The sequence below is a fragment of the Nelusetta ayraudi genome, unplaced genomic scaffold (genome assembly GCF_046127955.1).
Source record: "Nelusetta ayraudi isolate G7.1 ecotype Tasmania unplaced genomic scaffold, CSIRO-AGI_Nayr_v1 ptg000120l, whole genome shotgun sequence".
NCBI classification, from domain to species: domain Eukaryota; kingdom Metazoa; phylum Chordata; class Actinopteri; order Tetraodontiformes; family Monacanthidae; genus Nelusetta; species Nelusetta ayraudi.
This window is the reverse complement of record NW_027466170.1, coordinates 482,096-497,500: the sequence shown is the minus strand read 5'-3', so window position 1 is coordinate 497,500 and position 15,405 is coordinate 482,096. Positions and strand designations below refer to the sequence as shown.

At 47.5% G+C, this 15,405-nt stretch overlaps 1 protein-coding gene across 1 annotated transcript; it reads right to left on the bottom strand.

The window, feature by feature from the left end:
• Nucleotides 1-2,642: 2,642 nt before the first annotated feature.
• On the bottom strand, nt 2,643-13,805 carry meis3 (myeloid ecotropic viral integration site 3). The gene is made up of 13 exons (XM_076049862.1): nt 13,440-13,805; nt 12,988-13,095; nt 9,412-9,551; nt 8,936-9,110; nt 8,788-8,838; nt 8,654-8,704; nt 8,403-8,552; nt 8,100-8,208; nt 6,548-6,693; nt 5,739-5,815; nt 4,677-4,735; nt 4,465-4,551; nt 2,643-4,024 (listed from the first exon to the last, which is right to left on the bottom strand). Exons 2-13 carry the CDS (start codon nt 12,997-12,999, stop codon nt 3,825-3,827), a joined length of 1,257 nt encoding a protein of 418 aa, XP_075905977.1. The 5' UTR covers nt 13,000-13,095; nt 13,440-13,805; the 3' UTR covers nt 2,643-3,824.
• Nucleotides 13,806-15,405: the final 1,600 nt, after the last annotated feature.

The following is a 15,405-nucleotide window of genomic DNA, read 5'->3' as shown; positions in this document are numbered from 1 at the left end:
ATTAAACTTCCCACCGTTATTGTGTCAGTGACTGGAGAAACAGCGATCCCAAAACACAGATTCCATAAAGGGAACCATTAAAGTCCACTGCATCAGGCAAATATTAGAGGGTTTTAGCCTCGCTGGCATGAATAGGTTAGTATGCAATGTATCCTGTGCACTGTATACTCGCACCAGATAGAGTCAGTCTACTGTGAACCATCCAACACTTTGAGGGGAAAAGTTGCTGGAGCAAGAATGTGTTCAACCATTTCACAGTTTCTAAGGTTTTGTACCCTGAATGACTTCACTTGTGTTTTATGTTCGTAATCTGTGTTCCCAGCTTCAATGGGCTTCCAGAAATAGGAGGGGGAAAAAAAAACATCCTTTACTTCTTTTGCTCCAATTTTAAGAAAAGAATCCCAGCATCTTTCTTTTTTTTTTTTTTTAGCAGAAGGCTCTAAACAGAGTGCTCATTTTTCTGGGCCATATAGAGCTGCCAACTGTGTGATAGAAGAAAGAGATATGAACACATAGTAGGAGGCCTTTGGATTAAATTGGGATTGGATTTACAGGATGTTTCTTTGTTTGAATCGCTGCTGTTTTGACCTTTTTCTCCAGCGGGCTGTGCGTCACGGCAACAGCAAGAAATACGGACAACGTGCACGGCCGCAGTGTAACAGGCGGTATCACCGTGTTAAATGAAATCCAGCCCCCCCACCCCACCCCCCCACCCCCTCCTCCCCGACAGCTTTTCCCCTCTGGAAGCTCCTCCAGGTCGCAGTGATAAACAGCTCGGGTGACCGAGAGGTTTACATGACGCGCAACACGTTGGGGGAGGAGCGCAGGAGGAGCAGGAGGAGCGGGGGGGTGGAGGGGGGAGGGGGGGGTGGAGGACAGTGACAGAAAGAGACGGAGGTGGAGAGGTGAAAGAGTAAAAGTGAGAACACCACCACCCCCCCCCACCACCACCACCACCACCACCGCACTCGGTGACCGGCGTGTCTGAGGGCCCAGTGTGCGGAGTGACAAAGAGAAATGAAGAGCGGGGAGGGATGCTGAGGTCGCGACCCCGCTGCCAGGAGAACAGCCATTTCCTGCCGACCTCTGGTTGCTCCCTGACCTCTGACCCCTCCTCCGTCACGCTCCAGGCCACGCTGGGGAACAAACGGGGTGGAGGAGGCTCCGGGTCTGTTGTGCGTTTTGTTGTTGCGGGTGAAGATAAGGCGGCAAAAATCTGATATCACGGTTTTTGGGTGTTTGGCGGCGCCGGTTGAGGCGACACCAGACCAGACATCTTCAGAGCGGGAGAGCTCTCTGATTTTCCGACAATGTCGCTGTGATTTTGTGAGACGGGAGGAAGGACGGGGAGCTCCATGCCGAGGAAGAGGAATCGCTGCTTTTTTTTCCCTCCTCTGCGTGATAATCCAGCGTGCGTGACGGATCAGTGCAGCTGCAGCCCGAGGCCTCGGCGGTCCGAGTCCAACAGGACGGACAAATGAGTGGATGAGAGCGGGACGAGTGCACGGTTCGGAGGAGAAAGAGAGGGAGAGAGAGAGAGAGAGGGAGAGGGAGAGAGAAGGAGAGAAGGAGAGAGAGAGAGAGAAGGAGAGAGAGAGAGAGAGGAGAGAAGGAGAGAGAGAGAGAGAGAGGGAGAGACAGAGAGAGAGAGAGAGAGAGAGAGAGAAGGAGAGAGAGAGAGAAGGAGAGAGAGAGAAGGAGAGAGAGAGAGAGAGAGAGGGAGAGACAGAGAGAGAGAGAGAGAGAGAGAGAGAGAAGGAGAGAGAGAGAGAAGGAGAGAGAGAGAAGGAGAGAGAGAGAGACAGAGAAGGTCGCGGTTAAAGTTGACGACTCGACCGTGGAGCACAGAGCAAACCGAACGCTGCTAAGACAAAAAAAAAACAAAAAACAAAGAATCTGTACAACAACACATCTCCACACTATCAGTTTCTGTTCATGTGCTTAATATTTACCCAGCGCCGTTTCTCACTTGTTCACCAGCTCACCTCTTCTCACTTTGACTTTAAGGGAAGTTTGACTTTACTTCAGGGAAGGAGGTAAACTTCCACTGGTTTTACTTGTGATTTATTGTTAATGTTCATGTTTTAGAGCATTTCAGAGCTGGCGCTGCTGCTCAAACACAGTCCTGTGTTTTATCTTGTTCTTAGCAAAAGGCTCAATTAAAGATTAGTTTGCTTTTCCTACCCTTAGAACAGTTCACATGTACTGTGTATGAGAATATCCATGAAGCAATAAGGGTCTTGCTTCTAGTTTGCTGCCATCTTGTAAATATTTTACACACTCAACCTTTAAAGCTCAGTTATCGATCGCTGGTGGTGAAATTATTTCACTTTGATATCTTTTTTTTTAACCTGTCTAAAATATTACCTGTATTCTCACAATCATCCTGTTGCAGGAAAATATTTGTTTCCCCATTTGTTTTTCAAAAGTTTTAACTTCAGATCCTAATGAAAAACTCAATTTGACTGCATTCTAATCAACAATCAAAATTTCCAGGTCATTTCATCCTTCAGCTGCTGTTTCTGCCTCTCGAGACTAACAGTCCATTTCTAATCGACGTCCAGAGGAATAAACAGACCTAAGATTAGAAAACACACACACACACACACACACACACACTCACACAGATGACCAGGGACCAGTTGTACAAAAGAAAAACCTCAAAACCATTTAATACCTTAATTGTATTTTCCATCATCATTCAGAAACATTACAGCATAGTGGAAGAGAAAGCTGAAAAATGTCATTTAAGAGTCCTTTGGCTGCAGCAGCTTCCCTCACACACACACACACACTGCTGTGACGGACAACAACAAGACTTCCCCAAAATGCTTACAAAGGGTTTCTTTTGATCTGTATGTCTGTGTGTGTAAGAAATGGCTTTCTGTGATGTGTGTGTGTGTGTGTGTGTGTGAGGCTGTGTGTGAGGCTGTGTGTGTGAGCGTGTGTGGGATCGGTAACGGACACCAGTCGGTGCCTTAAGGAGGTCAGTGGTATGAGAGCGAGGCAGGCCGGAAATCATTCATAGTGTTTACGCTTCATGCTGAGGAAGAGCACTAAATATTTTGACAAGCTCGCATGAGGCTGCAACCGGCGGCTCACATAAATACAAAAATAGAATAAGAAACAACTCAAATAAAGCTTTAAATAAAGAGTGTGCGTGTGCGCGCGCGCGTGTGTGTGTGTGTGTGTGTGTGTGTGTGTGTGTGTGTGAAGGAAGACGAGGGAAGCGCGTGAAGAAAGGCGCGTTCACAGGGGTCGGGTCCTATCCAGTAAGAGTCCATTAGTCTGGGAATAAATATCCATCCATCCATCCATCCATCCATCCAGCGCAGCGCCGCTCCGTGATGGACTGTCTCCCTTGGGTTCAGCAGGCATGATGGGAAGTGTAGTTTAAAGCAGGCGTCTCACCCACAGGACACAGTGAAGACAATTTTGGAAAGGAAGCACTTCTACTCCAGAAGAGGTATGGCTTAAACCTGTGGGTCCAGACCGCGTGTGTGTGTGTGTGTGTGTGTGTGTGTGTGTGTGTGTGTGTGTGTGTGTGTGTGTGTGTTAGCGGGAGGGAAAGCTACATTGAGGTCAGTGTCTTTCAGTGGGGAATGTAAACTTTTGGAGCAATGTGTCGTTTTATCTTCTTCTTCTTCTTCTTCTTTTCTTTAAATAGTGTTCTGAATGCGTCATCGCACGTAAACATACATCACACAAAAACACACACATTCATACAGGAATTCACGCTCCCGCGCACACACACACAGACACACACAGACACACACACACACACACACACACGCACACGCACACAGCCACTCCTCCAGCCGCAGCTAGTGTGCATGTATGTCCAGTGCCTGGGCGAGCAGGGGCTCTGCTGGGTGTGTGTGCGGCGGTGCGTGGAGCAGCATGGCCGGGTGGGGGTGAGGACCCGGGTAGGGGTGGAGGGAGGTTCCGGGGTGGGGGGGGTAGCCCGGTTGGGAGAGCAGGGCGCCGGGGTAGTCACCCTGCAGAGACGACATGCCCTGGAGACCTGGTGAGCAGGAAGAGAGGCGAGGTTTGGTCTCCAGAACTCCAGAGAATGTTTCAAATCTACATTTATTGGATGTTGAATGATGAATCCCTTTACCGATGTTCATACAACAGATTGTGACTTTAGCCTGGCGGTGAACTTCCAACTTAGACGCTAAAAGTGAGTTGTTGTTTTTTTTTTGTTGCTATTTTTGGGATAAATGTTTAACTTTTGACTTCTGGGAAGCTTTACAGGCCGTGCTGAAAATATTTCATTAAAATATCTTAATGAAATGTTCTTTTCTCTCTTTATTGAAATGTCAATCTTGAATCAAATTCATTGTTTTGATGCGATGTGGTTTGATTGCTAGGCACAGTTGTGTGCATGGTTATTTTTTTGTCAGTAATTATGATCATCAGACTGATCAGCAGCTCCACTGTGCTGTTTTCAGGCGGCCTTACCTGCCGTCCGCAGGCCGAGGTGGGCCTGTCCGTCGAGGCCGTAACCCCCGAGAGCTGCTCCCTCTGGGCTGTAGGGACCACCCTGACCTGTGAGACAACACACACACACACACTCAGAAGACATATAAACAACACTCACGCACGCTAGCAGATACAACGCAGCTGTTTACAGAGCGACCGGCCAGCTGACTGACCGACTTCTAAACACCGACCTGAGCGATTGGACTGGTCAATCATCGGTTGAACTATTCTCCTCCGGGCGTTGATGAACCTGGCGGGGCAGAGAGAGAGACGCAGGGCGGAGAGTGTTCAGAGGGTGAGGGAGAGACGGACGAGGCCGCCCGTTAATGGAGAAAAAGGCTGAGCAGGAGACTATTAACCTTTTCCATTTTACAACCACTTAACCCTTTCAGAGGGCGCACTAAATCAACATCAGGCCAAGGCAGCCATCGATCGGCCCTGTGATAATTGATTGATCCGCATTGATTGGGACACCGCGTGTGTGTGTGTGTGTGTGTGTGAGGCTGTTATGGCAAGGGCTGCAAAATTAGAAGTAGGAAATTCTCAGCTTGTAAAATCTATTGTTTTTTTACACATAGCCTTCACACACACACACACACACACACACACACACACACACACACACACACACACTTCATCTTTCCATGTTTGGATTTTCTACCATTGAAAAAAACCTTGACAACAGCATTTTTTTGTGTGTGTCCATGTGTGTGTATGCCTGTGTTGTCGTGGGGTTTTTTATCCACACGTCACCGCATAGCGAATCGGAGCCGTTTCCCTGTAAACCATGGGATTATTGGGTATTGATTTGCTATTCTGTTTTATGAACATGTCCCAGATAGATTTTTTTTCACCCCCCCGCTGCAGCTTCGGACAGAAAAAAAATGCTTAGCGGGACATTTTTCTGCTGCGTTACAAGCTTTCCTCCAATAAAGCGGATTACACTCACCTCTGAAAGTCTCGTAAAAGTGCAACCTTTTATTTTTAACGGACACTTATCCGCACAAAACGGCCACGAGAATGACATACTAAGCAAAAAAAAAAAAGTGCAACGTTTAATGGGGTGTAAAATCCAGATATTGCTCACTTCTTCCACCAGGAGGAAAGAGCGAAGGCGCTTATCGACGAGGCCGCCGCCTCGCACTTAAATTGAATGTTGACGCGAGGCATTTTTTAAAAAACACGACGGTTTAACTGATTATTGATAAGGCAGCGGAGCTGGAATTAGAGTATTGATCAGAGAGTGCACTGACCAGTTGTTGACCTGTAGGATGGTCAGTCCCGTGTCCTGAGACAGCTGCTTCTTCTGTTCCTCAGACGGGTACGGGTGCTGAGAGAGGACACACATAAAAAAAAAAAATATTTTAGCAGGAAATTCTCATTGACAATTGGGATTCTAAAGATTTATTAAGGTTTATGCATCTGGGATTGTTACATCAGTTACATCAGTTCTGAATCAAAAGGTTTTTGAGATTCTCGTTTGCCTGTTTGTCCACCCATCCATTTTCAATACCCTACTTCTATAACCAGTGGTTGCATTTTATTTTCATTCATCTATTCATTTGAAGTATTGTATCAAGACGCACCGGTCCCAAAGGTGAAGCTTCGTTGGCATCTCAAGCAAATGCTTAAAAACTCGACCATGAACACCACCCAACAAAACACAATCGTCAGTTATCGCTGAAGTGACTATTTTAATGTCAGAGGAAATCTCAGAAACAGGAATCACCCTTTTAGTATTTCTGTAACTCTCTCTCTCTCTGTCTCTCTCACACACACACACACACACACACACACACACACACACACACACATTCAAGTGAGATAGCATTTGCCCCGCCTCATTTAGAAGCTAATTACCTCACCAACAATTACTCACTCCATTGGCGTCTCACTCACTGTGTTTGGCTGATTCTCCTAGTCGTTAATCCCATGATTTTTCCATCTAATTTCTTTGGCCTCTATGATAAACCCTTTAAAGGTTTTTTTTGTGATTGTGCAATCATTTGACTATTTTCCATGCGTGATTCTTTGGAGGCCCAGCGGGGGAGGCGTGTCGTACCGCCAGGTGCTGGAAGAGCCACGCTCTCATGATGTTTGTGGCCACTTTGGGGAAGATGCCTCTCTTCTTGTTGTTCCTGCGGTCTCTGTCGGACTCGTCCTCCTCGCCTGTGCTGGGGGAAGCCATGGCACCGTCCAGGCCGTCCCCTGAAGGAAAAGAAAACACATAAAGTACCATTTCCGTACAACTCTCAACTCACACAGTGTACTTGCAATTCACTTACATGTGTACACTTTGTCGGAAGGGCAGCGATACAAAATTGAAGAACTCAGCTTTGGGATTTTGTTTAATGCATAGTGTCACTCTGAATGCGTTTTTATTCATTCTGAAAGGAAGCAGCTTCAGCAGAACATGTACCGCTCAGGGTGGTGGGAGGCTGGCTGTGGTGCAGGAGGTTGGTGGTTCAACTCTCCTTCCACCTGGTGTGAAGCACGGCTTACACACACACACACACACACACATGTAAATTCTCTTTCATAAAAGCTTGTTTACCAGGAGAAAATTATTATTGTCTGAATAATTGAATATGTTAGGGAGTATTACAAGTAGTCACATGTACTGTAAATGCTGATACACTTTGTATCAAATTTACATGAGTGTGTTGAATCCGTGCTTCACACCGGGTGGAACATTTTTAAAAACCCTTCCAAAATGTTTAGGAGAAGCGGCCATTTGACCAAGGAGGCATTGTAGGAAGCGACCAAGTGGAAACCAACACACATCAGATTCCATCCTCTTTCTCAGCAGAGAATAATGAAGAATTAAAATAAAAAATTCATATGCAATGTCACGATTTAAATACACAATTATTGAACTAATTATGTATTTAATAATTTCTGATGCTTTTATTTTCACTTTTACTCCCAACAGGTCGGATCACATTTTCAGTGTTTTTACTGCTAAAAAAAAACACACACACTACATTATTAAACAAATAAATCCTTCATTGATTCATTGAAAGTGAAAGAAAATGTACCGACTGATTATCAAATAATTAAAACCTCAGCTCATTTAAAAAACAATTGATTTCTTGCAGTAAATATTTGATCAGTTTTTTAAAATTATTTCTTGCTTCTTGTGCCTGCGGTGCCACAATGAAATCCTCGATTCAGTTACAGCTGCTGCTGTTTCATTCTTAATGGAATAAAAAAAAAATTGCATTTCTATCTGCTTTGTGTACAGCAGTCACTGGGTAACTTCACAGAGTCACAGTGGTCTGCAAATGCAATGAATGCTGCAATTTATCTGTATTAGAAAATGACTATATGATTTACTTTTGAATACTCTGTGCAAAGAATATGTACTGAATAATATGTGATATACTGGTACACGTACAAATGGTGAGTGAGAACAGCGCTGAATGCAGCTGACTTATAGAGGATAAAAGAGTTGAAAGAGCTGAAACTGATCCGACTCACTAAAAGGAACCAGAATCCTCATCATCATCACCAATAATGCGTATGCGGCAGTTGCACAAACGCGACACATTCTGCATCTCGGCGCTGAACATCCGCACGTACGCAGCAGCTTCTCTATTTATGCGCGGACTCACCTGTGTCGCTGCAGTTGTCTGCTGTGCTAAGTGAAGGCAGGCCACAAGCGCCGGGCGTCCCCAGAGGAGTGGTGGCGCATTCCTCCGGCTCCCGTAACCACGACGGATTCTGCAGTCAAACACACACACACACACACACACACACACACAAAGACACAAAGAGAGCATGTTGGAGGTGGAACCAAGCTTCTTGCTTTGCTCCTGGAGGTATGTGCTGACTATTCAGACCCCCTGGAGGCAGCAGGCAGCTGGGAAGGGGAAAAGCCGGGATCGCATTGTTTGTTTGGAAAGCTGTGGTCTCACCTGCTCCGACAGACTGGAGCAGGAACCGGTGAAGTCCTCCATGTCCGACTTGGAGCCGCCCTCCCGCTCGTCCAGGATGAGGTCCGTGGGCATTTTGCCCTTCAGGCAGGTGATGTAGCGATGGCAGAAGTTGTCGCACAGGTCGTGCACCTTCGGGGGAGGCAGATTCGGGGGAGTCAGCGGCCGCTTCTGCATGAAAAACCTTGCGTTTCCCTTGAAATTTGAATTTGACTTCAAGCTTTTTCACCGACCTTCTCGAGCTCCAGCAGATGAAAGCGAAGAACCTGTATGGCCTGGATCATCTGCAAGAAGGAGATCATTCTTCAGCACACACTGCATTCAGGAAGTGAGTTCACATTGCCTGTGTTTTCAGAGAGCATCGTACCAAATTATCCAGCTCCGGGTTGGATGAAAATATGGGTTTTTCTGATCGGATCTGGAATAAGAAATCAGTTGTTGCAGATTGAAACTTTAAAAAAAAAAATAAAAAAAAATCACCTCCTCTGTTTTGTCTCTCGCAGTTCCCTTCTCACCTGCTTGGCAAACGCGGCGATGTCATCGTTGAAGGACTCGGAGGAGCACACGTCGCTGTGATTGGTCATGCCGGGGAGGTGGGAGTTGGCAGAGAAGGAGGCGGGGTCTCGGGGCGAGCAGGTGGCCAGCTCGCACTTTTCAAATACTAAGGCCAGCAGTGGAAACAGTGGGTGACTACGCACGCACACACACACACACACACACACACACACACACACACACACAGAGGCAAAAACGGTTAACATACTACTCATAAACACACTAACAGTTTACATAGCGCACACATGATACATTCACAGACGGTGAAATTTTATCGCTCAGTATTTATAAAGCAGACAGCTGTAAACACTTGACATGTATTTTCTTGCTCTCCATATAAATATATACATGCCAAAGTGCTAAAAACGTAACTGCAGGGTTTAAACAATTTAACCGTTTCCGAGCCCTGGTAGTGAGTGGGGGGGGGGGCACTCACCCGTAGATCTGGTCTTTGTGGTGTTTGAGGGAGTCGGGGATGGCGCCTCCGTACTGCGAGGGCGGGAACGGCCTCACGTCGTCCCCGTACCCCCCCACCGACATGCCCTCCGACCCCGAGTAGTGCACCAGCTCTTCATACTGAAACGCAATTAGGCGGAAAGACAGAAAACATGAGACACGTCGGGACATCTGCGTCTGCCGGACATCAAATGTGATTTTATTACGTGGCCGAGGCTTTCGGACGCCCCGCCGACGACATCTGCCACCGTTTGACAGCGGGGGAAAAAAGAAAAGAAAAAGGCAGAGCCTGCTGTATCTTTTAGGGGGGGGGCACACAAAGTGCGTTTATTCGGATGATTTCAGTGCTCTAAACATATGTTTTTAAAATTTGTCCTCAAAAAGTTCCGGTCTGCATCTAAAATTGGCCTTCGTCTTATCACATTTCAGCCCCAAAACCAAATACATTCACTTGACTGAAAAAAGAAGCAATGTTCCCTTGCAAACTGGTCGAGCGTGAAGGGTTTTTTTTTTTTTTGGCATCAGCGTTCACATGCATGCCGAAGCTGCCGCATTAATGTACAGTAGGTGTTGCTTTCCTGCAAATGAATGCAAGTAATACCAGGAAAGTGGGAAAAAAACACCACCAGCAGCACCAGTAGCAGTGAGGAGCTCCGGCACCATCTTGTTTACCTGCCTGTCCGTTTGTGAGCGTGAACACATCACAGCCCTAAAACCTCAAAGCAGCCTCGACGTTTGTCAAAGCTGATCTATTTTCTTTTATTTCCTGTTTTCCCTGATAGAAAAAGGCCGAGTGAAGACGGCGGTGATGTCATCCTGTCGCCGCGGCCCTCTGCTCCCTCCCTCGCTCGCTCCCTCGCTCGCTCCCTCGCTCGCTCGCTCACAACCCAACGCTGACACACCGAGACACACAATCACAGGAGCAGCGCCGGGGAGTTCACATGAACACACGCCTCTCACTCCTCGCCGGGCTCCCGCTGCCTCTATCGCTCTCACTGCCACCGCAGCCGGGATCGTTTTTGTTTACGGCAGCTTCTGTCTCTGCGGTCAGCAGATCCGTTTCTGTATCAGCGGGCCTGAAACAGACCCTCGCTGGTGTCAGGAGCACCTGCTGGCGTGGCCTGGCCCGACACCTTTCTGTGTTATTTCAACCACGCTGATAAAAATAAAAAAAAAAAGAGGTAGGATCTCCGCCACCCCATTTTGCTCTACGGGGAGGAAGCATATTTCTGTGGCAGGCAACAACACCAGAATATTTACTGGAGGAAAAGCTGCATCAGCTGTGATTTCATAAATCCTTTTCAGACAAGCAACCACCAAAGGGTAGAACAGCAGTCCCGTGCAACCCCACTGCCATTTCCAAATGCTGACAACAATCTCTCGCGGGCAATGTGAGTTACGGCCCGCTAAAGACTACTTTGTTTGTTTGTGCTGTGCGCGCGGCAGAAGTGAAGCGCAAAAGCAATTCTTCTCACACGCTCCGTCCGCCTCGGCCTCTGGGAAAACCAGCGAAAGGAGAAAAATTGAATTATCCGCCGTCGGCGTGCCTGCTCTGCCCTCCAGCAGACCCCCACAGCAAGACCCCTGGAGGTCTCCGGACCCCCACTTTGGGAACCACTGTCCTAAATGGCTTATCAAATTGTTGTATTTCAGAGTCCCATATGGCCACCGGGATCACAGAAAGCACCTGCTCGGAGGCCCCGGCCGGGGACACCTTCTAGTTTTTATGGAGGCCCGGCTATTAACACAATCACCGCTATCGGATTGCGCGTCTCTCTTTACGCACGACCCCTCTCGGGTTTCTGTGCGTACCGGCGGATCAAAGCGCACAAGTCGAGATGACAAATTCCGCAAATTTCCCCCTTTTTTCAAGAAGTCACGGAGCTGGTAAACAGGGTTCACATGGCAGCACAACATTTTGGTTTCGCGAGCTGTAATTGTGTTATTTTAACATGAGGCCTAGCAGGAGCGTTTGGGCCGCCTCGGCTGGAGGACACGACCACAAACAACAAATCACAACACTTGAGTCGCACACTGCATTTTGCCAAGGCGTACAAATAAAAACACGAGGGAAGAGACTGAGTGAATAGGCTTCTGTCATGAGTTCAATTTTACCCTCTGGACCATTGCTTTTATATTCACATGCTCGTGCGCTCATGGTTGTTGAATACTTAACTGAACTTTTTTTCTTTCCAGCCAAAAGCAAATTTTATTTCATCACAAATTCAATATATAAAAAAATATGTGGATAAGTATAAGCACTTTATTCAGTAGAACAAACTTCTCCAGCCTGTCCTCCGTTTAAACTGCCACTTCAGGGCGAGGATGTCGGAGCAAAGTTTAGCAGCGGAATCATGACTTCCTTCAAAAACCAAAATGCCTTTTTCAATACGCTGTGACTGAACACAGAGCAGTGATGCAGAGACGATAGTATCAAACGGGTCATAGCAGAGCTGATAACGATTGGAGATTGAACACTGGCACACGAGAGCAAGCTAAACTGTTATCCTAAAGAGACACTTTCCAGAGCACGTGTGGCTTTCCAGAATTGCCACTAAAGTGGAATATAAAAACAACTGGACTATTGTAACATAATAATAATAATAATAATAATAACAACAACAATAACAATAGTAAAAAAAAAAATACATTTAAAATAAATTAAACGGAATCCTAAAACAGGCTGTGCTCCTGATTTTATCATCCTCTTTGCAGACATTTGTTTCGCTTTGTCAGTTCACTTGCAAGAAGCAACATTTGGGTTTGTTATGTGCTCTCGGCTCAGTGTGTGTATGTGTCTATGTGTGTTTCCATACAGCACTGATCTCGCACGCGGCTTCTCTCTAATTGCCCCCTTTCACTCCGAGGTCTGAGCCCCGCTGCCCGTCAGCCACTGCGAGTCCCTCCCCTCCTCCTCCTCCACCACCACCACCACCACCACCACCACCATGCCTCTGAATCATTGTAGCAAAAAGACTGACCTACTTACCGAGTTGAAGAGCTGCATCTCCTCTCCTCTTGCCTCTTAATTACCTCCACTACTCTCAATCCTTATGTGCCATAACGCCTCGCTGACTGTTTCGCACGGTAGGGCCTAAATATCACATCTAAAATAAAGGAGTTCCCCGTCCATTAGTGGGGTTACTGGCACTGCAAGTTAGGGGTGCACCGCACATCATTTCGATTATTAATGTAATTATTACAATTTAAAAAAAAATAAAAAAAAAAGTTGCAGGATGCTTCTGGAATGAAACATTTGAAGCGTCTCATTTTTTGTGTAGCTAAATAAATAATCTCCAAGTGGCTGCCATTCATCTCTTGGCCTGTTTCTCTGTTGTTTTCCTGTGGAAGTCCATGCCTGCACACAGCACACTGCACTAGTCCTGTCCAGTACGGGGCCCTGTGTTGTGCATGTTGTTCACCCATTACCAGCATGCTGTCCAGCAGCGTTGTGGTAAAACAGTGTTGATATCCCACCCCCCCCCCACCACCCCCGAGCTTTGGCTTCAAACCCTAAATATAAGTCAAATGATAAATAAACCAACAGCGGACCTACCCTTTTCTCCATGCGCCCGGGCAGGCAGTCCTACACCCGAGACGGTGATGCACTGCTCGGTTAGTCCAGCAAACCTTGCTCCGGTCCCTCTGTCCGTCCCTGCAGCTCCTGCAAATAAAAAAGTGGATATTTTTTTTTGAAGGTGTGAGCACGAGGGATGAACAAAAACAATTAAGCCGCGAGTGGGAAACGGAAAAATAATAATAATAATAATAAAAAATAATAATATTTTCTTTTAAGAAGACAAATCTATTATATAAAGCACCCCCCCGTTCCTGCTGTGTGTTTACTCCGAGCGATTCGGTATCACAACATTATGACGGGACTCGAGGTCTGATGGACGCTCCACGCTTCCCCCTAATACACTTAGCGCTAATAAAGCTCGCAGCCTATTCAAGTGCTGTCGGATGAGGACGTTAATAGGCTCCGATAGAGTCGTAAAATTGTCCCACCGAGACGTGCGTGCGTGTCTGTGTCTGCCGCGCGCCGCTATCCGGGGCCGTGTCCGGTGCAGTCCGGTGCAGAGAAGCCCAGGAGCTGAGGAGCTGGGTGAGGAGGGAGCAGCGGCTTCCTGCAGCGCCTCGCCGCCGCCTGGTGCGCCTCTCGCTCCGGCTTCCGCCGTCAGGATGCTCCGGGAGGCGGGGAGAGTGGAGGTAGCAGTGGTGCTGGTGCTGGTGCTGGTTGTGGTGGGCTCCTTTTCCCAGCCTTGTATTTCTCCTTGTGCTTGGCTCCTTGCGCTCGCTGTCCGTGCAAACGTACACAGCGACAGGCTGGGAGAAAATGTCACGGCCGGAGAGGGAGCGACGGTGTTTTCAGCCCTCCGGACCGGAGGAGGAGGAGGAGGAGGAGGGGAGGAGGGGGAGGAGGAGGGGCAGTGGTGATGGTGATGGTGGCGGTGTGCAGGGGTGGTTCACTAGGGTCAAAACGCGACGGGGTCTCTTGCCCCCCCACCCAACTCCCCACCCATCCCCCCCGCCCCCACCTCCTCTCTTCCTCCCCCTATCCTTTTCTCCTTATCGCATGCAGAAAATCAGTACGCCCCCCCTTCCAACTACCACTTAGTTCTTCCAATCTGACTCCCCAATCAGTTCCTTTCTCTCTCTCTCTCTCTCTCCCCCCCCCCCCCCCTGCAGCCAGCGATGGTCACCATCATATCAGGAAATCCTGAACAGCTGATCATTCCTCTCCGTGTTGTTTTTTACCTTCTTCTTTCTCACTTGTCTTTTTTTTTTTTTAAACAGACTCAGCTGGAATGCTGCTTCTCCTTGTCAGTTCGTTTATTTCCACTTCGATCGAATTGAACTAATCAACAATATGCGACAAATAATAAGTGGCTGTACTTCAATTAAAATGTGCAGGCATGCATTTTATGGTGTTCTGTGTGCAGTTTGGGCGCGAAGGCGAGTCAAATAGCGGTCTGGAGAGAAAGCCTGTTAGGATGCAGATGATACCGTTTATGATGACTCATTAATTATTAAACGAGGATTAATTAAGGCTCGCCAAAGTTTCCCAGTGCGAGCAGCACTTGGCGACGGTGGTGGTAGTAAAGAGTGATGGAGACGCAGACAAACCACGCATCATAAATAGAAGAACAGAGTATCGAATCATTGGGTGAGTGATAATTGAGGTATCGCTGGAAAATCCATGTTTTAGTGTCATTTTTTTTAAGTACATCTTTAAAATGTTTGATGTTGGACCTCGTTGCAAGTTTACAAAGTCAACTTGCAACGAGGTTGTAAATCTGATCCCTGTCGCTGTTTGTGAGACAAAGTATAACTAATTCGGCAAATTGGAAATAATCACTTTTTCAGTGCGCACCGCACGAGGGATGGAATGTTTTGTTCCCCCCCCCCCCGATGGAAAGTTCATTGTGAGGCTGTGAACACAAGCGAGTCGTCATAAATAAGCTCGGAAGCGTGCTGGTTGACAGTAAAGCCAGTGGCTTGTTAATGGTCTGCAAAGTATTTTATGGCGCCTCTAGCTGCCACCTCCATTGTAGCCCGGCTGGCTTTCACATTTACAAAGGCACAGAAGAGGCCGAATGCCCCGTTTGGGTGAAAGTGACAAAACAACACCGTTATTGTGAGAAAGTTTCATTTTAACTCGGGCTTGAACAACAACAACAAAAAAAAGAACCTTTCACATGTCGTTGACGGGACGTTTTCACCCTCGTCGCCACCCCCCACCCCACCTACAGGCCTTGTGTTGTAAATGGCACCTAAGTAACATAATAATTATTGGAGACGCTCCTCTTCCCCCGGTCCCGCTGCGAGGGGGCAACAGGCTCCTGCACTTCAATCAGCAGCGGCCTGGCGGGGAACAGCGGGGCCGTGCCGGGCCGAGCCGGGCGCCTCCGCGGGGCGGTCCCGGCCCGCGCGCCCTGCTCCTTTTGCGGTGGCCTTTTAACTCCGCGGCGCT